General features: G+C 39.8%; 1 protein-coding gene across 10 annotated transcripts in view; it reads right to left on the bottom strand.

Annotated features, from left to right (window-relative positions):
* Nucleotides 1–25,648, bottom strand: part of LOC134211077 (roquin-1) — a 75,328-nt gene that overhangs the window by 26,129 nt on the left and 23,551 nt on the right. For all 10 annotated transcript variants that reach the window (XM_062687668.1, XM_062687667.1, XM_062687661.1 and 7 more), the window contains one exon: nucleotides 6,286–6,448. In XM_062687668.1, the coding sequence (XP_062543652.1) occupies nucleotides 6,286–6,447 (162 nt within the window). In that variant the 5' untranslated portion in view covers nucleotide 6,448. The remainder of the gene's footprint in view (nucleotides 1–6,285; nucleotides 6,449–25,648) is intronic.

The following is a 25,648-nucleotide window of genomic DNA, read 5'->3' as shown; positions in this document are numbered from 1 at the left end:
TGAATATTTGTTCATTCTGAATTATTGTTCTTTCTGAAGGGGGAAGAGCTATTGTATATTGTAAATACATCTCTGATTAGCTTAAACTAAGCGTACATGACAGCAGTGTGCGCTGTGCGCTACTCTGCTGTCAATTTGATTAAAACAATAGAAAAGACCAGAAGTTTCTTCTGTTTCAACACTCGTCGACTCCGCATCTTTATTGACTGGCTCCCGAAACCAACCCCAAGCTACAGGCACCGGATTTAATAAGAAGTGAGATAGAAGAAGTGAAAAATGAAATAAAGATATGAAATGTGAGAAGTGAGAAGGGAGAAGTGTATCACGCGAATTTGACGTCACACAATCCATTGCTTGGATTGCAATCGTGACGGCATGCTCGTTTGGCTACACTTCTCAAGTAACATTTCAAGTTTTATTCCGCTCTAGAAATGGTTTTCAAGATCGAATTACAAGAACTGACAATAAAACCCATTACTACAGGATTACCTTCTGATGACCACTATAAGAGTAAGATATGTCCAAATGGCCCTCTCTAGATTACCACTATAAACCTCTTATAATAGTATATAAAAATCCGTTTCAAGCCGCCCGCAAAAAAAGGAATTTGGCTGCGGCAGCTGTCAAAAATTTGCTTCGAAAAAAGAGAAACAAATAATAACAAATAAATTGTTGATGAAAATCATGATGAGGATGACTACAAAATAATACTTTTTTCAAGTTTTTTTCCAATGTACTTTAATGAAAATGAGGTGCGCGCTCGATTTCATGGTGAAAGCTAGTGCAAAAATGAGAATAAGCACTACGCGCCCGCAAAATAATATAGTTTTGGGCAATGAATTTAAAATTATTATAACACCAATAACGTAAATCTTCACTAAATTAATTAATATTACACCCAAATATGTTTGTTTTTTATATCCTTTACCAAAAACTTGTCTTTTGCGGCGAAAATACCGTCTAATCATAAATTCCAGTGATAAATTTCACTGACTTGAAGATGGCTCTCCATTTCCAATATGGCGGCCTTCATAGATTTCGATCAGAAAAATGTTGCTCTTATGCATGTTATTCATTTGACCACATTACGACCCAAAATGATGGCTTTGATCAAGCTTTGAAAATTGGACTTAAGTATTATGCTCTTCGTTACAACCGTAGAGCTGCTAACAAGACCTTTCGAACAGATTTATTAGAGGTTTATCGATAGCAATAAGATCGCCAATAAATCTGAGCAACTAGCCATGGTGACTACTTTCATAAATCCGCTATAAGAATTAAATAAATCTAACAGGCATGAAAATTGTTACTTGGGTTAACCTTAAGCTCGTCTTAACCTCAGCTCGTCTATGGATGCTATAGCGTCTGTAATCTAGACTTTGCGATTTGGGTACAATACTTAGGCCACTACCCGGGATGCGGATGGTCGTCGAGCAACTCGATAACATTATCGAGATCGCAATCGGAAAGCAGAACATCAGTAAGGAACTGAAACTGCTGGTGCACTGCCATGCTGTTCGAGTCGACAAGAATAGAACGCTTTTAAGTATCAGCCACACAGGGAAAGCGAAAAGGCCGAGAAAGTTGCCACAACCAAGGCCTTCTCCTTCCTTGGAAGAGCGACCAAGATGAACACACCACTAGGTGTTCCAATCTGCCAAATTTACGATTCAGCCATCTTGAATTTTAGTATGGGAGAGCCAGCCGGTTTGTTTATGTTTTGCACCGAAAATGATTTTTTCACCCCCGCCTTCTTATCGTCCATAAATTGAGCACATTGAAACACCTAGCTGTGTATTCATCTTGAGAGCGACTTTGGCCTAAGACGGCCAACGAGGAAAAGACTGCGCCTAACCAAAAACGGCTCAGGCAGCAAACCGGGCAAAATTGCTCAGAGCAAAGCCAAACAGTAGGGGACCATAAAGGCCAAATGTCGTCTTGACGGAGCAGATCGGGTGTAGTGGAGCCAGAAGGGCGTTGACCCGAGATGGCGACTTCTCGGCCCAAAAAAGCGAAATGCACCAACCAGACGCAAGTCGCCGGGCTGCAAGAGGGTACCAGTCGGCCGGTAATATCGGCACAACTGACCAAAGATCCCTAGCAGCTGGTCAGTAGCTCAAAGCGGAAATCGAGCGCATCTTGACCCGCAAAGAAAGTTAAGGACAGAGTAGAGGCCATGTTGGTGAAAACTGATAAGGATAAGTATGCCGACGTCTATGCGGGCGACCGAAAAGCTTACGGCGCTGCAACAGGACACGCGAAGCGTCAGATGCACCAAGACCGGTGAAATGATCTTGGTGCTGACACATGGAGCGCAAGGTGAGGTGACGGCGCCGAGGTGAGGTCATTGGGAACGGAAGTGACTTTCCAGTGCAAGCAACTGAACGAGGTCATGAACGCGGACGACGTCGTCTCTGCCGTCAGAGAGTAGTGCGGCACAAAGATCTTACGCGTGTAGATGGAAAGGACTTGCTGAAGGAATTTCTTGGATAGACAAGAAACTATGCTGTGCACACATTATATTCTATCTACAATAAGGAGCATGTACCATATTTGAAACAGGTCGACAGACCTTTGGTTACGCGTGTAGATCTAAAGGCCTTACTCAAGGATTTTTTTGATAGCTATTCTATGTTCCACAAGGAGCATACACTATATTTGAAATAGGGGAATTACATCCCCCACTGGGACATTGCCGCCTCGCAGCTTTGTGTTCATTACGCATATCCTCAGTTATCAACTGCGAGGTTTCTAAGCCAAGTTACCATTTCTGCATTCGTATATCATGAGGCTAACATGATGATACTTTTGTGCTCAGGGAAGTCGAGACAATTTCCAAAACGAAAATTGCCTAGCCCGGTAAAGGGAATGAAACCAGCCACCCTCAGCATGGTTTTGCTTTGTAGCCGCGCATCTTACCGCACGGCTAAGGAGGGCCCACAAGGCCTTACTCCAGGAATTTCTGGAATGGTCAAGAATCTATGCTTATTACACATTCTATTCTATGTAGCCCAAGGAGCATGCACCATATTTGAAACAGGACGACGCGTGGTTACGCGTGTAGAGCAAAAGGCCTTACTCCAGGAATTTCTTGGATGGCCAAGAAGTTATGCTTTGTACAAATTCTATTCAAGGTAGCACAAGGAGCATCCACCTACGCGTGAAAATAAACGAAAAATCGATTTTTGATTAAAAGTCGTTTTTACGCGGATTTTTTTCAAAAGTATTTTTACGCGGTTTTTCAAAAAGGTTAGGAAACAAGTGAAAACCACAAAAACTCGGTTTTTTTGAAGTCGTTTTTTACAGGGTTTTGGGGATTTACGCGGAACGTATCCCTCGCGTAAAAACCGACTCCAGAGTAAAATTTTAGGAATATTTTTTCAATCCGCATTTTTTAAAAAAGCTTAAAACATGGGGAACTGAAATTGCATGCAGCAGCGCGGGGGGATCTACCATTACATTTGTTTGCACATATCCTCAGTTATAGGATTGGGGTGGATATCCAATACGATTTGCGATAAATTAAATCTGCTAAAAGAAGGCTTGAGCAGAGAAATTAGTAGTTTTTTGTTGGAGCGATTTAGCAGGATCCCGATCATTTGTAGCTCGAAACTTGTTTTCGGTCGGATTTACTATTCATGCACATAGGTACTGAATTATTGAAGAGTTTGAGATAATATTTCTGGATTTTTGGTTATAAATTGTTTGTTACAGTTGTGATTTACAAAATTATTGTAGAATTGATCAATATTGCAATATGAAATCTTGAATAAATCGATGAAATCACAAAAATAGTTAAATAATTTTCAGAACTCTAGTTAAGGAGTATTGTAACATTAGTTCATGTGATCTTTTAGTTTTTAAGCTTAAAGGATTTAATCATACGAAAAAATAAACTGAAATTCTCAATAAATTCTTCCTAATTTTCCCGGAAATGAAACCACAAAAATAAGATATTATGATGTTACTTATAAAATTCTTTAAGAATAACAATTCTCTGGAAAATTTCTCTAATTTTTTCTAAACTCCGGGAAAAACATTTTTTGAAAAATCCCTTGATTTACCCACGAAGTTCTCCACATATCTTTTTTCTCATTTTGTAAATTCATAAATGACTGCCCATGGGGTTTCAGAGAAAGAATTTAATGGAAAAGTAGAGCATTTTTTGGAGAAATACAAAAGAATTGCATAGTAAAAGTCAGATTTTGACGTAGGACTTACGTCTTTCTTTACTATACTGGGTGTCATTTAGATTTTTGGAAATCGAGAGCGTTACGCTGGAAGGAAAGATTTTGAGCGCCTTTATCTTTCGATGGATTTTTAAGATTTATATATCAATCGACTCGGACACTCTCCACCATTTTGCCTATTTCATTGAATTTTTGAGATTATTAACGATAAGCTATTGAAAATTTCAATTCTTTTCAAAGCTAGTAAAAATTTCATATATAACCAATCCCGTGCATTCCTAACACGGACATCAGAATGCGGTATGTCACGGGCCTTCGGGTCTACCGGAAGATTTTCTTTGTGTATAAAAGAAGCAGTGCCTGCCGTGTGCGAGTCATTACAATTTGTGACAGCAGCGCGTACTGACGTGCTTTTTGTTCGCGCATTTTTCGTTTCGTTCGTTCGTTCGCTGTGTTTACCTACACAGCGACAGCATGCAGTCACCAGCGGTAGAACTGCCGGTGGGTCTGCGAATATGCATGAAAGAAGTGTCATTCTGTGCTTGATGATGGTTGGATGGTGTCGGTTGCGATGGATGCAATCGCCCTTCGTATCGCTCGGAGTTCACGGCTACAGGCCGATGATGGCTGAGGCAGCGAGGGTAGCGGTGGTGGATGAAGAAAAATAAAATTAGAGAGATTTGGTCTGGTTTCATAATCCACGTGATCCCGGGATGGGTACGAGTCATGTCATATGAGAAATTGCATTATTAAACCATATGTTAAGTTGTGCTTGGTACTAAACGACACGTACATTAAAACACAGTTGTACTATAACAGTTCTGATTCCCATAAAAAAAAATCAACTACACCGATGAAAATAAAAATTTGATTAAAATAATTACTTTCATTTATTTGCAGAAGGCATTAGCAATTAAAGATGCACAATCAACAATAGTGTTAATATCCATTGTAGATTAGAAAATTTTGCTGTATTGCATGTAAATGTTTTGAAAAAGTCCGCAAAAAATAATTTCCAAAGAATATTTAAATAAACTTTATCTTATTATTTGTTTTTCATTTATTGAGAAATTGCATTATTAAACTTGACGTAGACTCGGAGTTTGGAATCAAAACATTCAATAATTTTTCGTTGACGTATTAGCAGTACCTCCTCTATTTTAGTAGGGTTACTGCTTCTTGACTTGTTTCTTATTGTTGTGATTTTTTCAGCAGTAAGCACGCATGTTAGCAAAAAGAAGCAACGAAATTGGTGCTGTATTTCTTTGTTTGGAAAACAGGACAGTTCCCCTAAAATAGCACATTTTGCCCAAGTCTGAAAATTTTATAAATAGAATTTTTAAACTTCAAATACTATCATCAATAAGAGATCTAGAAATGCCCTACATTTGCTTGAGTAAATAAAGGCTTAATAGTTAGAAACAAAGCAATTCTAATTATGTATTTAATTATTAGTTTTATTTCCAGAAGTTTTGAATAAACAAATTGCTAATAATTCTACACAACATGGAAGTTGTCGTTTCCAATATCAATACCTATAATCAAACTCCATAGTTCCAAAAGTTATAAGTTAAATATAAATACGTTAGGTGTATACAAGCCCTACGTCTACTTGCGGTTATGTTAAAAACATTACCCATTGCTCGTTTTTTTTTCTAAAAAATTCTACAGATTTTTCCGGGAAATGTGAAAAAAAAACTTACAAAATGCGAAATATTCCGGAAAAATTTCTGTTTATTTCCCCGGCATATTCACACATAAGAATAATTCGGGGAAATTTATAAGATTCTCGCAGCAAAATTCAGAAAACGAAAAATTTCATGAAGAAACAGACGTAAGGTATAAATATATCACCATGTCAATTAAAGTCGCGAACCAAAATTACAACAAATGCCGACGTCAAGGATTCTCGAACCGGCGCATATCTCTACTGTTAACCCGTATAAACTGTTTGAGTGTTAAACTATACTCGAAGATTAAGATTACTGAGCATCTTCATGGTAAGTTTGCGCCCAAATTACGCCACTTTATTATTTTATATTTATCTAGAATTATTTAGGCTCAAATCAATCAACGATAAAACAGAGATACTAACCTGGTCGAATGGACACTGCTTCCTGTGCAGCGTCGCCAAGCAAGTACGGCATATGGTGTGGCCACATCCTAGACTGATCGGTGGACGCAGATTTGCTGCAAATTCGTTGCAGCAAACTGGACAGCTGAGGAATTCTGTCCATTGGGGCGCCTGAATCGGCATTCTGCAAGATAGATAGGCCACTCGATTAGGATCACAATTTTCGCAGTGCAGTTTTAATACTAAGGTCTTAATTCTAGAATCTCATTGGTTTCGTTCGCATGGGGGCGCTTGATGGTGTTGATTTGGTTTGGTGGTGAACAGCGGCTAGTTATACGGTGCAGTCGAGAGGCAGAGCAAGGCCATTCAAGGTCGCACAATCGGTTTCTTCGCGGCGATAGGCAACAGGTTGGAATTTCATTTTTAGCAGTAAATATATATGACTCAACCGGTCCGTGGTCTTTTCGCATCGATTGCCACGTTGAAGCTTGTTTCAGCGGCGGACTCAAATGGGAATTCCCATGGTGGTGGAGCTGAGCATAATGGTTCGGCGAGCGTCTAATACAAGTGCGGCTGAAATCGCTCGTTCGTTATGTCTCGAAATGGTAATGTGCTAGTTGATGGCCCGCTGCCGTCCGTAATAGTACCATTGAGTTGCTGGTTTGTGTGCGATTGGAGACTTGTCTCAAGCGTCATTCGTTGCTCCTTTCATCTTTCATCACAATCGCGCTAGACAGCCCCCGTCGATGGTGCTTGATTGATAGTTCAACAGTGCTCTGCACTATCAGTTGATCAGCTCCAGGACAAATATATAAATAGTTTCTTTATTCCATAGTGTCCGACTTTATTAAATGCAAATATTTATACTTTTGCATTTTTATTGCAAAATAACAATGTGGGTAACGTATGGGATAATGTTTACAACAGATGTGTAAAATTTTTGATCGTACAATGTACTTGGACGGTTCCAAGTCCAGGTTAAACAATTTTTCAGGAAAACAAGAGGTGATTTAGATGTATTAGGATAGATCTATACAAAGCTTACGAAGTCGATCTTTTGAATAACAGGTCGGTAAAAATACCCTCAATAAAAGCGAGACAAGCCGGTTATAGGGATCTGAGGTCTAACTTATTCGCACGGGTACCCGGCTGTAGTCTCTGCTCTCTCGCATGTGCCCCTAGGCGCGCTGTGCGCCACGTTCGATAAATGAAAGGAAAACACACATCGTCAGCCAATGCGTGCCCTGTTTGGATTGTTGTTTTTCCTCTCCATTTCTATCTGAATTGTGTTGGCACATCCGGGCCGATCATATGGCGTCGTAATTCGATGTCTGCTGGTAATGCCGTTAAGATGGCATTCGCCGTTCAATTAAGCATTAACGAATGAAGAGGATACAACAAAGTTGAATTCCAGGCGGATCGAGTTGTGTAACATTTTTGGCGAGAAGTGAAAAGGTCTACCATAAAAAATCGTCTAGCAACTATCATACGCAGTCAAAAAAACATACCGAGCAATTTGGGAAATTATACATGCCTAAGAAATTGTAACATATTCATTATTATTTAGTCGATCTACTCTTATGAGCAATTTGCAACAGCATATGCCTTATTTATTAGGTCGTGGTGAATAAAAACATTCATTCAAAAATACTTCTTGATGCTCGAATGAAAAATAAATATTTGACTTGATGGTCTTAATTACGAGTTACGAAACAGGATCTACCACACTGTACTTTAGTTCTCATTATTATTGCGAATACTTTAACTAATGGTAGGAAGAGAATGAAACGACTATAATTGGCTTTTAGATCAACTATCTATTCTTCACCTAATTTCTTATAGAGCTGGTCAATACAGCAATTTGGGGCCATCCACAAAATACGTCACGCCTCTAGGGGGGAGGGGTTGAAATTTGGCAATTTTTGCGTTACGTACTTTATGGATCTTCGATTTATAAAATCCCAACTGAAACAACCGTAGACTAGTTTCAAGGCTGATGGATTGAATTTCTAAGCTCCAAAGCGCTTATTAATTTGAACCCTATAGATATGAATTTAGCTATACCTAAGGTGGCAGCTCCATCATTGCGATGTAGGTAACGCGACCCCGGTAAGGTAGGTTACTGAAGCCTCTCAAATATCACGAAAAATGGAGATAGAAGAAAAAGAGAAAAAATCGCATATGCTCCTTGGATTTGCGGACGATATCGATATTATCGGAATTGATCGCCGTGCCATGGAAGAGGCCTTTGTGCCTTTTAAGAGGTTAAGAGCGAGGATTGGACTCACGATCAATACCAGCAAAACGAAGTACATGGTCGCTGGCAATAAACGTGGGTTCATTATCATTAGTGGTGGTGGTAGCGAAATGGTGCTGGATGGTGAAAAATTTGAAGCGGTAGAAGAATTTGTGTATCTTGGAACATTAGTGACGTGCCATAATGATGTTACCCGCGATATGAAAAGGCGTATTGCCGCTGCAAATAAGGCTTATTATGGACTTCGTAACCAGCTGGATGTAGTAGTCTGCAAACGAAAACAAAACTCGCGCTGTATACTACTCTGATTCTTCCGGTGGCTTTATACGGCCATGAGACATGGACGTTAAAGTAGGCTGATCGGAGAGCTTTCGGAGTATTTGAGCGTAAGGTGCTGCGGACAATACTCGGCGGTAAACAGGAGAACGGTATCTGGCTGCGTCGCATGAATCACGAATTGTACCAGGTGTATAAAGGGCTGGATATTATTAAGCTTATACAACACGGCAGACTACGGTGGGCTGGTCACGTTGTTCGTATGCCGGAAGAACGTCAACCGAAGGGCGACGTCAGCCTTCGTTGAAGACCGCGTACACGATGGCTTTTTGCAGTTGAAGAGGACCTGAGGGCGCTCAATGTTCAGGGCGACTGGAAGCGATTGGCCCAGGATCGAGTCCAGTGGAGAAGGATACTCCATTCGGCGTAGGTTCATCGAAGAGCTGTAGCCCATCAAGTATCAAGTAAGTATCAAGTAAGTACGAATTTGGTGGAATCTGCAGAAAATCTTGATCGATCTGAGCTCTGTGTAAATGTCACCGAAATTGGAAAAGCAATGAAATCAGATCTTTGAACACGAATGAATCCGGTCCACATGTGAATAAGCAAAAATATGTTTAAATTTCGTACTAAAAAGTGGTTAGTTTACATCTGGGTAGGGGCGTACAACATAGCTCTGGTCATCACAAGTTCCAATTCTCACGCTTCCACTGGTCTGCTAATGACAATCGAGGCAAGTTAAGAGTTGCGTACTTAGCTGGTAGTGTAGCTGGAGGATTGTTGTATTTCGACCTGCGGGGTCTGCCTAGGATTTGGTGAGGTTTGACACTGGGCTTTGATTTTTTTTAAATAAAATTTGCATATATCCGCAAGCAAGCCGTACCAAAGCGACTGTGTGCCGTCTAAAGCGCACAAGTCCAGTTCCAAAGTGGGGGGACTCTAATCAAATCTGCATAAGAGTCTATTCCCCATGTTAGGGGCGACTCGTAAAAGCGTCTGACTCGTAGCCGCCCAATCGAGAAATTCGGTTCTACGTCAGCTATTCCTAAGATGACAAACCCACCATGTTGCTAGATATCGCAGCCCTGGTAAGACAGCAGCATATCGAAAAACAAATAATTAACCCCGAAACATGTAACCAAAAATACAAAATTGACGAATCAGCAAAGTTTAACGTAGTAAACTGATGGGAACCTTGGTACTTGGAACGTTAGAACTCTGCATGGACCTGCACGAGCTAATAAAACTAGTAGCACATGCGTTTAGACGATTGACGTCGCTAACCGTATGGCCACGAAGCCCACAAGTAATTGTGGATACCTCATTCAAGTATGGTGGTGGCAAGAATGCAAAGCATGGAATCGGTTTCGTAGTGCTTGGTAAGCCGCAGCATCGAATCATTAGCTGGAGGCCGGTAAGTGATCCCATCTGCGTGTTGAGAATACAGAGCAAGTATTTCAACTACAGCTTGATCAAAGCATACGCACAAACCAACGCACTATGGGAAATTCTCATACAAATGGGTGGTCAATAAAATTTATTCAATGAAAACTGTTTCTATGCAACATATATTACGTAAAGGAACATTTAGGGAACTCTTTTTTAATCCTTTAATGGCCATCGTTAAACCTTAAAAAAAAACTATCCGCAGAAATGATTTTCTTTTTTAAATTTTGTTTGTTTGTTTCCAATACAGAATGCATAAAATAGCAAAAAAAAATCATGCGATAATGTTGTTCATTTTCTAATCATTACGAAGTAGAGAATAAAAACCAAATTTTTCAAGAAAATTTAGATTGTAGCGTTCTCGTAGAAGCACAAATATGCGCAAGAAAATCGCTCCCCGAGCAGGTGAAATTGGCTTAATAATACGTAGGAATTCTGTTATTGATACCATACTTCGTTATGAACTAGCCCAGTAAACTTGTAAAATAGTAAAGTGATAATACCAAAAATTAGTATGAACATTACTTGAGCCATAACATGTTTTTAAATTCTATTTCAACACCGAATGCATAACCAATTATAATATTTATTATTATTCTTTTGATATTGAAATACCTAAGCATGTTATGCCTCAAGTATTATGCGTATAAGCTTTTGGTATTTTACCCCTTATGCAAGGCTACTTCATCCCAATTTCTGTTATTGAGGTCATCGGTCTTGCTCGGGATCACTATAAGGTGCTACCATGCAAATTTAAACTTCGGATGCTTAAGCACTTTCTGCTATATAATCAGTCCGCTAATACACATTTTAAGTTACACAGTTCCAATTACCAATATAACTTTTAAGTATACATAGTAATCATCTTCGGACTATGGGTTTAATTTGTGCGAATTATTGCATATATTTTTTGCAATTTAGTGGAAATTTACTCAGTTCAATCAAAGTTAATTGCCTATTTCCGGGGATTAAACCACACGAATTGGACGTTAATTTACAATGTTTTGAAAACTCATATGTACGTTATGTGGAAGATAATGATTTGGAAAATGTATTGAAGGTAACCACTTTCCCTTCGATGGGACTCGAACCCATGTAGGGTTCGAAACTGTAAGGTCATGGGTTCGAGTCCATTCGAAGGGAAAATGGTTACCTCCAATACATTTTCCAAATCAGGGGAAATTTACTACCATATAAATCTAGTTAATTTTTAAGATATTAAACATCAATAATTTTAAAAAATTAAGCCACCATAAAGCAAAATATATGTTATTATTGAACGCGATTGAATTTCATGCAGATCAAAGACCGATTAATTTAGTTCTAGATTATTTAATATCAAGGTCTCTGGGAATTACGAATATACTACCATCTTTACAAAAGTTGTTTAAATAGCTATTCAATCCAACCAGCGCCTTATCGATAGGCACATTGATTTAGGCTGATGACATACTGGGAGCGAACAGAAGCGAAGCGAAGAGGTTGGTGATAAGCAAAGCGAAGTGAAGCGGCGATCAAAGCGAGCTATGACATACTGAAAGCGTTTTTCGGAGTGTTGATCTCGCAACAAATACAAGTGTAAAGACATGGATTTCCTCAGATGTAGAATATTTTGCTTCTCCAAGCATATTTAGCAGAAAGAGAAGAGTGTTGGGGAGATTTATAGAATGTCGCAAACGAAAACCGATTTTATTATGTGAGCGATAGATTATCACCACATACAAACAGACGTACGGGGGGGTCCCGTAGCGTAGTTGGCTACACGTTCGCCTTACAAGCGAATGGTTATGGGTTCGATTCCCAGCCCCTCCACCAAACCCTCGTCAGTCGCCGGATGCGCAGCCTACACGGTAGCGTATTGGGGAGCGCTCTAACCGTTGCGACTGCCTGATGACGACTGACAAATTGTTCTTCTCGGAGGCATTCCTCCAACGTACCCGGATAAATGGCAACCGAACAATGCGCAACGATCATTGGATCCACGACACGGACAAATGGACACAATAGGTTCACAATGAGATGGACTTGCAACGACAACAATAATGGTAATGGAAAATCTAAAAATAGATTCTGTGTGGATTCTGTACAGCAGAATACCACAGTAGATCTCGGCACAGTAGCGGTTAAGTAACACAGAGTGCCTAACAAATAAAGAAAGGAATAAAAAAACAATACTATTTCAATTTATAGATCTATAAAAATATCATCAAAACGTTTCAAAGTTAATCAGAGGTTTGAAAGTTTATCAGAGGTTAAACTAAAAATCGTAGGGGTTTCCAGGAATTGTAAAGGAGATACCTATTCCGTAAGGTTCCTCAGAGTTTATGAGGAATTATTCTTTTTATTCCAAAAAGTGCTCAATATTGGGATTTTCCAAGAAGTCTTGAAGTTTCTAATGGTATCAGCTCTTCCATAAAATGGTTTAAAACTTTCTGGAAGTACGTATTTATTATTGTTAGTTCAGGAAGGCTCAGAGAATTTCTGAAATTTTATAAGAATTGACAGGCTGACTGTGAATTAATCAAAAGTTGAATATCTTATTAACCCTTTTGTTACCGACAGGGTACCCGGGTACCTTTTTCGTTTTCAAGTGAAATTTTTTTAGGGTTCTGAACATCGCAGGAAATTGAAACTCCGTGACATCTTCAAACTCGGCAAAATTAAGGTTTGGGTGGTACGAAAATGAAAATCCAGTAAGGGGGCTTGGGGAGGGCTTCTGAATATTTTTACCCTGTAACGTACCGACAGGGTACCTGGTACCCACGTTTTGGTATGACCATAACTTCGTCAGTTTTCAACCGATTTGGACGATTCCGTTTGCTATGGATTAAGAAATTTATCCTCTATCCGTTCCATGTCACATAGGACCGATCCGGATTACCTGGTTACCGGAGTTCCGGATTTGCTAGACCATGTCTCAAAAATGGAGAAGTTGATCTTATAGAATCCAAATGATGATTTCTTGTACCCTGAGCTACCAGTTTCGCAGAAATTTCGAGGATTATGACTTCCCAACGTATTAGGACCACGTGATCATATGGACTCGGAACGGACATCCCGGAATAGGTTCCCGTGGGCCCTATAGTGGCCGCAAATTTATTCCTGGCAATATGGGTATCAAAATTCTTGAAATTGTTTCGGGAACATGTTATTCATATAGTTGAAACCATAGGATGGATATGAACCGGAACGGTCATTCCGGAACAGGTTCCCGGAGGGCCCGTAGTGGCCAAAAACTCATTTTGAATAAACCCTAGCAATATGGGTATCAAAATTCTTGGAATTGTTCCGCAAACATAATTTCCATGTAGTTGAGACCATAGGATGGATATGAACCGGAATGGTCATTCTGGAACAGGTTCCCGGAGGGCCCGAAAGGCTCGTAGTGGCCAAAAACTCATTTAGAATAAACCCTGGCAATATTGGTATCAAAATTCTTGGAATTGTTCCGGAAACATAATTTCCATGTAGTTGAGACCATAGGATGGATATGAACCGGAACGGTCATTTTGGAACAGGTTCCCGGAGGGTCCGTAGGGGCCAAAAAACTCATTTAGAATGAACCCTAGCGATATGGGTATCAAAATTCTTGGAATTGTTCCGCAAACATAATTTCCATGTAGTTGAGACCATAGGATGGATATGAACCGGAATGGTCATTCTGGAACAGGTTCCCGGAGGGCCCGTAGTGGCCAAAAACTCATTTAGAATAAACCCCCAGCAATATGGGTATCAAAATTCTTGGAATTGTTCCGGAAACATGTTTTCCATGTAGTTGAGACCATAGGATGGATATGAACCGGAACGGTCATTCTGTAACAGGTTCCCGGAGGGCCCGTAGTGGCCAAAAACTCATTTAGAATAAACCTGGCAATATGGGTATCAAAATTCTTGGAATTTTTCCGGAGACATGTAGTTCAGACCATAGGATGGATATGAACCGGAACGGTCATTCTATAACAGGTTCCCGGAGGGCCCGTAGGGGCCAAAAACTCATTTAGAATAAATCCTAACAATATGGGTATCAAAATTCTTGGAATTGTTCTGGAAACATATTTTCCATGTAGTTAAGACCATAGGATGGATATCAACCGGAAAGGTCATTCTGGAATAGGTTCCCCGAGGGTCCGCAGGGGCCAAACACTCATTTAGAATAAACCCTGGCAATATGGGTATCAATATTCTTGGAATTGTTCCGGAAACATGTTTTCCATGTAGTTGAGACCATAGGATGGATATCAACCGGAATGGTCATTTTGGAACAGGTTCCCGGAGGGCCTACAGTGACCATAAATTCATTTGGTAGAATCCCTGGCAATATGGGTATCAAAATTCTTGTAATTGTTCCGGAAACACGTTTCCATGTAGTTGAGACCATAGGATGGATATCAACCGGAACGGTCATTCTGGAACAAGTTCCCGGAAGGCCAGCAGGGGCCAAAAACTCATTTAGGATAAACCCTGGCAATATGGGTATCAACATTCTTGGAATTTTTCCTGAAACATGTTATTCATAAAGTTGAAACCATAGGATGGATATCAACCAGAACAGTCATGCTAGAACAAGTTCCCGAAAGGCCTTTAATGGCCACAAACTCATTTAGAAGACACCTTGGCATCACAGTTCTTGAAATATTTTCGGAAACATGTTTTTCCAAGAAGATGGGACTGATGTTGGGTCATCAGGCTGAATGGTGAGCAGTGAGAAATTGAAAGTAAAAAGTGAAAAGTGAAATGAGGGAAATGAGAAGAGAGAAGTGAAAAGTTACACAGTGTTGACCCGATTTTGTCACTCCCCGATTTTATCTACCTCCGACTTTATCACATTTTCGATCCGATTTCATCACGTTCCGCTTTTGTCACGTTTTTGACCCATTTTGCATCCATAAATTTTTTTGAAAATTTCAGTCGTTCTTTTTATTTTTGTAAATTCTTCAGCAAACACCAATGATACTTACAGCGTCTGTGGTTCATTATAAATCATTTCTGAGTACCTGTCAAGAATTTTTAAGTCTTTTTGACAAGAAATAACGGTCAAAGAAGAGAGCAAGTGTTTCCTCTAAATGAGGGTCCCCTCGGAAACCCTTGTGAGAATGACCGGTCCATTCTCAAACCATCCTATGGCCTAACAACCCAAAAGATCATGCTTCCGAGACAATTTCATGAATTTTGATACCCACATTGCCTGGGCTTCTTCAAAATGAGTTTGTGGCCACTTTAGGCCCCACGGGAACCGGTTCCAGGATGACCGGTCCATTGTCAATCTATCCAATGGTCCAATTACTTATCAGATCATGCTTCCGAAACAATTTCATGAATTTTGATACCCATATTGCCAGGGTTTCTTCAGAATGAGTTTGTGGCCACTTTAGGCCCCACGAGAACCTGTTCCAGGATGACCGGTCCGTTGTCAAACCATCCTATGGTACAATTACTTATCGGGTCATGCTTCCGATACAATTTCATGAATTTTGATACCCATATTGCCAGGGTTTCTTCAAAACGAGTTTGTGGCCACTTTAGGCCCCACGGGAACCTGTTCCAGGATGACCGGTCCATTGTCAATCTATCCAATGGTCAAATTACTTATCAGATCATGCTTCCGAAACAATTTCATGAATTTTGATACCCATATTGCCAGGGTTTCTTCAGAATGAGTTTGTGGCCACTTTAGGCCCCACGGGAACCTGTTCCAGGATGACCGGTCCGTTGTTAATGCATCATATGGTCCAATTACTTATCGGATCATGCTTCCGAAACAATTTCATGAGTTTTGATACCCATATTGCCAGGATTTCTTTAGAATAAGTTTGTGGCCACTTTAGGCCCGACGGGAACCTGTTTCCGGAATAACCGTTCCGGGATTAATTCATAGAATGGTCCTGTAACGTAGTTAAGTTATATTCTTTAAATTTCCAACGAAGTTTATTAGTCATCACGCAAGAAATCTTCATTTGGTTGAATATATATCTTCAATTCACACATACTTTGGCACTTGGCCCAGTTAATCCGGAATTCCGGTTACCAGGTAATCCGAATCGGTTCTCTGTTACATGTATCGAATAGCGGGTAAGTTCCTGCATCCGTAGCAACCAAAATCGTCTAAATCGGTGAAAAACTGACTATGTTATGATCATTTTAAGTCCGTGGGTACCCGGGTACCCTGTCGGTAACGTAAGGGTGTTTTTTTTGTCGGTAACAAAAGGGTTAAGGATATAACTTAGCTTAACTAAGCTAAGACTGACTGTGCTTGTAAATGGTTGCTTCTTCGTAACTGGTTAGAACTGGTGTAAATTGCGCTACGATCCAAATGAATAAAGGTTGGTATTTACTATACCTACGGCTCCAGTCAGTTGGGAGAGGAGAGGAATGTTAGTGTAAGTACTATTGTTGCTACTAGAGACCGAGAAAACCTCTGCATTCCCACGATATCACGGAAAGGAGATTTCGTTAACTCGGTAAGGTAGATGAACAGAAATATAGACCAAGGATTCACTTAGAAAAGTGATGTAGTCTATGCTAGACCTCCTGTCTATAAGGCAGAAGCGGTAGTCACTAGAATGCTGAGCTCATCTCCAAAAGTTGAGAAACTAGACATATGAGAGAACAATCGCAGAATATGCGAATATGAAGCAGTTTATGATAATTGTAGCCAGTGGCGCAATTCATCAACAACATTTGCTGAGTGTGATTATTTTGTTTTGTATTTTTCTCTGCTCCTCTTTGCCTATGATGATGACTTTCAGTCAGATAGACAAAGCAGGAATAACTTAGCCAACTCGGTTTGCCAACAGCGAGCTGAAGCTGATGATCATTTAGGACATCCGGATGTCTGGTAGCAGGTCTATGAGAAGAAGAATTCTGAAAGTTCCAAGAGTTTGTTGGAATCTGTAGGAACCACAAAATACCTATGATTGCAAGAAATATTAGAAGTTAGATAGAAAAAAGTCCGTAATTCGGAGGAACATTGTTCTTGAGATTTCTGAAAATCCATAAATAGTACTGAACACCCTTAAAGATTCTTGGACGATCATAAGCTTTACTGGTATCATAGGATTGTGGTGAAATTTCTTGAGATTTCTAGTGGTTCGAAATCCCAGAAGTTAGTGATAATTGCTTGACATCATCCAATATTTTACAAAATTTACAAAAATTTACAAATCCATAATCACTTCTGGAAATTCCTAAAAATGTTTGAAGACATGTTTTTTAGAAATGTCCTAATAGTCATAGGGAGTTTTATAATTTATCTGATGTTTTCCAAAAAAATCTCTTGAGATCCGAGAGGGGCTTCGGAAAGTCACTAAAATTGCATAAAAGTATTCCATAGATTTGGTAATCCAGTTTTTATCCTACCCACGTCTCGGGACGTGGCCGCGCCTCTGGATAATGTTAGTCTGTTGGTTCTCTGTTTAATTACAGCTGACCTGACAATAATGGAGTAGCTGCCATGGGCAGTTAATCATGCTCATGCTCTATCCAAAAACCGGTAGAATAAATTTAAACCTTTTTAAATAATAGTCAAGATCAATTTTGGAAAAAACGAAGTGAAAAGTAGCATTTTTGACAAAGTCTTCAATAAGTCTATGAAATCTGGGAGGGTGCTGCCAACATTTGTTCCAGTTGGCGCAAATTCCATCTAATGCTAATTATTTTGTTTATTTTCAGTTGATATTTTTGAGACAGCATATAGATTTTACTATCTTCCATTGTTTCAGATTTAGATTTTTTTTAGATAATCACGAATCACGAAGATCACCCCGAAGATTTTTGATTAATTTAAGATACTGTCTTCACGAATTCCGATACTACAATATCAATCGCATAATGATCAATATCGCATCTGATATCAATCGCATCTGATCAATTATTATTTATTTTTTTTCATAAATTTGATTGGAATATATTTTTATTTATTACAATGGTCTTAAAACAGCGATTTTGTTTTTCATCTCACTCCACAACAAGATAGCGTTCCCAAAATAATGAAGCAAGAAGAAAATTAAACCCAGCCACCAGACGAAAATGAAATACTATAACGAATTGTTTCGCGTTTCACTTCATACCCAATTGGTAGCGAAAAAAGACATTGCCGCCAAGGTATTGCGTGAGACGCGGCGCGCGAACGAAAGAAAAATCTGTTACGATACCAAAGTTGTATAAACGGTAAATAGGGCACAAATGCCGGTGTGGCATGGCGTGGCGAGGCCACCGATGGAATGCGGTACGGGCGGCCTGCGGGAGACGCAAACAAGCAGCCACCACAAGAAAGTGAAATGGTTTTGCCGTGTGGCTACACCACAACCGCTCTATTCTATTCGGTGCCGAAGATCCCGCACTGTCAGCCACCCACAGTGTTAGAATTAATTTTAAATTAATTTTTCCAGGATGCGACTGGAATTCGAAAGCTGTCTACGTTCAAGCGGAAAGGAAATTAGCATTACTTCTTATATTGGAGCTCGTGGAAATTTCAAACATTAGAAAACTTTACCATATTGGAATGCTGAAATATTTAATAACGTGACATAAGCTTCTGAAAGTTCAGACAAGTTATGTGTTGAAAAAGGATCATTCCAATTGAATCATAGCAGAAGATCGGAATCGATAACAGTAACTGAATCAGAACAAAAATCTGACTGAACATGCCAATGGTTGCTACTCCGTGATTGATTAGAACTAGAGTAAATTGCACTGCGATCTAAGTGAGTAGATGTTGGGATATACCATCTATTCTCGAAGTTTCAGCAGGTCACAAAAGTAGATCAATAACGTTGCCAGCTTAGTCCTTACAGTTAGTTTGGAAAGCAGGGGAACGTTAGTGTGTAGTTGTTGTTGCTACTAGATGCTGAGAATTCCTCTGCATCCCCACAATACCACGGAAAGGAAGTTTTGTTTATTGAATACGGATAAACTGAAGCATAGATCGAGGATTCACCAAGGAAAGTGATGTAGTTCATGCCACATTTTTTTTTATAGAAACGAGTCTGGGATTGAACCCACGAGCTCCTGCCTGTAAGGTAGAAGCGGTAGTCAATAGATCACTGAGTGAAAATTTACAATTAAAAAACAATTAAATGGGATAGTACTAACTCGTCTCATGACAAGTAAATAATAAAATATATCATATCTCAGACATCTCTATTTCTTATAGGAATTAAGATTTTTGGCATTGTGAAGGACACTAAACGTTCGTTGGTTGCCCCACTCCATATAACTGACCAATTAACAAATTATGATTCTGATTTGTCCTAAGCATCAGCAAAAAAGAAGTCATTTTTTTTTTGCTCTGCTATGAACTTTCCTTTGCTATAATCTCTGCATTGATTTGAAATATTTTACAAAAACTTCTCTATTTCTTCAAAGCTTATAAAGCTTATCACAAAGAATAAAAATCACTGAAATATGGTCCGATAAATAAATTTATTGAAATTTTCTAAAAAAAAAGGGAAAAAGATAAATGGATTGGATTTAGCCAGATCTAACTAATCTATTTTTGTCTTGTGTTCTTATTACAATTATCTCCGTTTTTAATAAAAAGTATTTTATGACTTCTATCGTATAAATTACGATTAGCACAATCATTGATGATTTTACTACTCTTAACGTTTAACTGCCATTTTTTTTTAAATTTTAAATATCAATATTCCATATGTTGTTGCATTGCCTATTACGTGTTTCCTGTACATCGTCAAAAGCAAGAGTAAGGGCACATCCTTAATGTTTAAAGAATAAGGGCACCTTCCTAATGAAAATAAATCAAACTACAAGTTTGTATAGAAAATGTTCCAACGCAGAAGATGTGAAACCGCACGAAATCAAACATTTAGAGACAAAAAAATAATGATTAAAAATTCCCCATCCAGAATCAACTGCTGTGTCTTGAAAATAGCAACTCTTTCATAAAAGGTTAATCAACATTTTCATCGGAGCATATCTCTTCATTGATGTAAAATGTTTCGTTGTTGATTGGACTACATATAAACATGGTAGCCACCTATCATAACCAACCACAGAGTCAACATCAAAGCCAGACGATGATTATTACCTACCACTTTTTTTATTTGTATGGTTTTATTCCACCATTTGAATTAGTATACGAAAAAAGAAACACTAAACAGTGTGGTATGTTTGGTACTTGGTACCCGTAACAAGCTAAACACTGCTTGCTGCTGAACGCGTGTCCCATCAACAAGTCGCTCGGCGTTGTCGCTCACTTCGCACATGCCGGCAGCAAATGGTTCATATATAACGAAAAAAGCACACACCAAAAGCAACTTTATAGGGGCAAACTTGGTATAAGGTGAAAGTTTCACTATTGCTCTACGGTCGAGAGATTTTGTACATACATAGACGTAACCCGTCGCGTCACCTGGCGAGGCAGTATCGGCCTGCCTGACTATATTGACGTTAGTTTCAGCATAACCTGAAGAGACCTTCTCTAGGCCGAATGAAAATACTTCATCAAAAGGTTCACTCGCTGCTGCTGCTGCTTGAAGTTTTGTTTTCCATAACAGCATAAATTGTGCGGCGATTAGTGTATGACTATGTAATGGACATTGTTGCTGACGTTGATATGTGGTAACACAAATAGAAGTATTCATTACATGTCCGTTGAATTTGTTTTTCAATTCAACTTTTACAATGTTTATGAACCAGTTCCGACGCTTTCATGATATAACCTGTCGGATCCACGAAGCGGATATAGGCAACGAAATAGGTTAACTAAGGCGTCGATACGTTTATTCATTTGTTTTGTTATCATTTTGTGAATTTGTAAGTGTAAACAAATAAAAAATATACTTTTTATTTATAAAACACCCAGATTAATCCACCTAGCGTTGTTGGTGCCTTTCTCGTGCAAAAAATACTAAGAAAATATTAATGAGTATTTTAGCGTGTTTTGGACATAAAAAATAGTATTTTGGCCATAACTTCTGAGCCCATAGTCCGATCTGGCCAATTTTCAATAGCAAACAATGAAACAAGAGTCCCCGTCGAAAAAATTCGGGTAATGCTAAGTTCCAAAAAGTGTGTCTACAAAATTTGTACACATACACACACACAGGGGGGGCAGCAGGGACTTTGTCCAAAGGCTTGACGATCCCTCCCCATGGCCACTCCGAGTTAGGGAGCCTGTCTAGAATGTGGTGGGGTTTGACAGTGGGCTCTGTTGAACCTCTATAAAAAGCTGCATGTGTCTGCAAGCATGCCGTATCACAGCGACCGTGCGCCGCTCACAGCACACGAGCCCAAGAGGAGTGCCAACCGGCACATCAGGATTCATACCAGTAAGATCCTGATTATGGTATACTGGTCACGGAAAACTACATTGAACGATTCTTGGTTTTTGGATAGAATTATATGGGCTGACAGTCGAGCTATTCTGTTTCCTGAGTAAAAAATAGTGACATCTTTTTGAAATGGCATGCAGGCTAATGGTTCGACTGCCTCCGTCCCGGTAAACAACCTGGCAGGCCTCCGGTAATGCTCAACGCCTGTCACCTATACTGGTTGGTAGTAGGTTCAGATGTAACATTCCTGATCTACGTCGATCCGGCTCTGAACACGGTGCTATAAGGGCCGGTGTCCACTAAGCGGTTTTTCAAGCTGCGTTAACGCCGCGTCCACGCAAGGTACCCAGCATCAAATAGAGCAATGCACACGTATACGTGTGCACGACTACATTTGATGCTGGGTACCTTGCGTGGACGCGGCGACAACGCAGCTTAAAAAACCGGTACGTGGGCATCAGCCCTAAGGCACCGGAGTCAGCCCTTGCATGGACCTCACTGTTTACAAAGGCACCTATGGGATCACAAAAGGCGACTATCTACAACAGGTAGAGATAACGGCCCGGAGGGGGGACCCTTTTAACATGGAAACGAATACAAAAAACAACGAAGGAGCAGGCGGAGCGATTGTTTTCGCAAAAAGTGGGAAGCTGCAGCGATCTCCAGTGATGGCGCCGGCAGCAGTAACAAGTACCAGCAGGTTAGCACTTCTGAGAACCAGGCAGGCTAACAGGAGCTAGGATCCAAGAATAGGGTATCCACACCAAAATCGGCAAGTAGTGTTATTCAGGAGGAACTACAACTTGGGAGGTCCAACCTGATGGAGATGCGGAAGCGAGTCAACGAGCTCTATGACTTCGTGAAGGACAAACACAATGTCCACACTAAGATAAACGTTCTAGTGACGAGCATCAAATCCGCCGTTAAAGCTGCCGAGCACGAACAGAACGCGCTCAAAAGACGAGCTGAAGCAGCTGAAAAAACGCTGAGAGAGGGAGCGGAGCATACAGCAGACATCAATGAGCATCCAAAATATTCGCACGGAGAAGCGAAGCAGGGACTCGCCAGGAGAGCAGCAAGTCCCGAAGAAGCAGCGGAACGTGCACGATTGAGCTAGCGTACTTAAGGATGGCACCAAGAACGGTGATTGGCAAACCGTGGATAGCCAGCGAGAGAAGAGGAAGAAGCAGAATGTGACTGTGGAAAAGAAGAAGGAACAGAAGAAGAAAGAAAAACGTCGATCTCCTCAGGAGAGCGAGCGATAGGACGACGTATGCAGCAATCCTAAGGAAAGTGAGAGAAAACCCGGATCTCAAGGACTTGGGAGAGAAAGTAGTGAGGACTAGGCGTACCCAGAAGGGGGAGTTGCTGTTCGAGCTGAAGAAGGATCCAACAATCAAAAGCTCGGCCTTCCGGAAGCTCGTTGCCAATTCCTTGGGCAGTGAAGCAAACGTAAGAGCTCTTACATAGGGGGCAGTAGTCGAGTGCAGAGACCTGGACGAGATTACGTCGGATGTCGAACTGAGGGAGGCTCTTGTCTCGCAATGTAGATGACGATCCGGCTGAGGAAAGCGTACGGTGGTACACAAGTAGCAGGCATACGATTACCAGCAGTTGCTGCCAACAAAATGGTGGAGGTGGGCAAGGTGAGAGTCGGATGGTCGGTGTGCCCGTTGAGACTCACTCCGCGGGTCACCAAAGAGATGGAGCGATGCTTCAAATGCATGGCGTTTGGACACCAGGCGCGGAGCCCCGACACCCAAATTACTGGTGGAACGAATCTCTTGCCAACCTTCGTGCTGCCTGTCTCAGGGCTAGGAGACGTTTTCAGAGGGCAAGGTCTAGGTCAACGGTAAGAGAAGAGCGTAAGATAGTTTTCCGGGAAGCTAGAGCAGCTTTCGAACGGGAGATCTAAGTCATCAAGTCCAACTGCTTCAAGCAGTTGTGCCAAGAAGCTGACGCTGATCCTTGGTCGGTTGTCGGCATCCCCAAAAAACCATTAAAAACGGAAAAATATGAACTGTTGCCGTTATGGCTGAAAAGATCAAAATTTACTCTGTAAATTGCAATGAAAATAATTACGTTAAAATACATTATACACTGACCCTACAATCATGGGTCATACACTAATATGAGTCATTTCCATTTAACCAACATGCAAATAGGAGTGACTAATTATTGTTACAAAGTGACCCATATATGTGGGGTCAGCATGTTTTATTAAGCTATCAAAAATTGTCATTTTCTCTCACAGCAATTAGACAATTAACTTTGATTCGGCTTGATATTTTCTTAGAAAAAGGAGTGCCGACAACCGACCATGTTTGGGAGACGACAACCAAACTCAGAAATCATTTTGAAAAGTGAAAATAAAAGATTAATTGCGAACGGTACGGAATATGGAATAACAAAATAGACTAAATTTACTTTGTAAATAGGTACGTAATAAATGTGCCTTTTTGATCGTTCTACTTCGATTTGTAATACTAAGCAAATAACCGGAAAAAAAAACTTCTGAGTAGGTTCTCACTTAATAAAAACATATTTTCTTTGTTAAACGAAACTTAGGCATCTATTTGGATCGGTAGTCGGCAAAAAAGATCGTGCATTTATGACATATGTCAAAATATCCATATCTACTATCTGTCAAAAGTCAGAAGACAACCGATCAGTGCCGACAACCGACCACCTTCCTCTATATACACATACGTACGTACACATACGTACATACGCACTTCACCATCTACTATCCCAGAAAGCATTTAAGGTCGCTCCTGACGGAATCCAAGTTCAAAAGTGCTCGCGTTTTCGGGGGCACACCACTCGATACGGAAACAACGCACAACTGTCATTTTTATTAAGGTACCCCGGGGCAAGTGAAAATACGGGGTAAGTGGGTACTATGGCTGCCGATTAATCGGTGAACGTTTTTAATGATAACAATGTTCTAGAAAGATGAAGCAGAACTATCAACGAATTCACCTGACATAAAAATATTAGGAATCAAAAACATTTACGGCACCATACTAATGGTATTGTTCAATCATGACTTTGAACTACCGGCAAAATCTATTACTTTTATTTTAATTCAATGGATTTACAACAAAATAGTCATTTATAAATTCATCATTGATGTGGAAAGTGAATATTTTGAGCATTTAAATAATTGTGTGACATCGAAAACGATTAAAAAGTTTTGATTAAAGCCAAAATCGGCAATTTTTATTTGCCCTTGAGTTTAAACATACATGGGGCAAGTGGGACATATTTGAACAACATTTTCGATAGAGCCATTTAACCTATTTTTAGATTGTTGTCTAGTGAAACATAATTACGACACTCATATATCACATGGATTTGAATCAAATGCAGCTGATATCGTTGATTCCGTTGTTAAGAAGTAGTGTACAGTTGATTTACCAAATGTGTATGTGTAAATTCTGAAAATTAGGAAAGCGCAATGAATATACGAAATTTTCCGTTTACAGTGCAAATAATCTATTTATTCTACAACAGATCAACAGGTTTTGTCTTGTGTTTTGTTATTTTTGAACTTCGCATCAGATTCACAGATTTTTACTTAAATAAAGTGCTTAAGACATAAATTGGCCATTTCGTTCTATTACATATTTAAAACACTGCGCATCGCCTGAATAAAAACGTTCCTTTTGAAGTTCTAATTTATGTACTAATTTGTGTTCCAAACAGAGAAACATTCATTCGAAAAGTGAACAAAGATTTGTTTATACTTTCCATCTAACACATTTGTTAAGAAAGTAAGCTAATAGAAGCCAGGCAACAGTCAGTTAAACAGTGAACCGGGTGTTGTCTTGTTTTTATATCTGCTAACATTGTTATCCCTTTTTTGCAAAAACAAAAGTCTGACAAGCAATAAACCTCCATCCATGATATGAAATACTATAACTCAGAAATTACATGAACATTATATCTACATTCTTCAAATTAGTTTCGTTCGACAGTATAAAGCAGAATAGGTCCCACTTGCCCCGTTTGAAGGGGTAAGTGGGTCCCACAGGTAAATTTATTTCTGTCACTACCAATATTTTTTGTAACTGAATAAATGGCTTACAACAAGTCCACACTTCAACAACGG

Source organism: Armigeres subalbatus, chromosome 2, assembly GCF_024139115.2.
Source record: "Armigeres subalbatus isolate Guangzhou_Male chromosome 2, GZ_Asu_2, whole genome shotgun sequence".
Classification (NCBI taxonomy): Eukaryota; Metazoa; Arthropoda; class Insecta; order Diptera; family Culicidae; genus Armigeres; species Armigeres subalbatus.
This window is presented reverse-complemented; position numbering and strand designations above follow the sequence as displayed.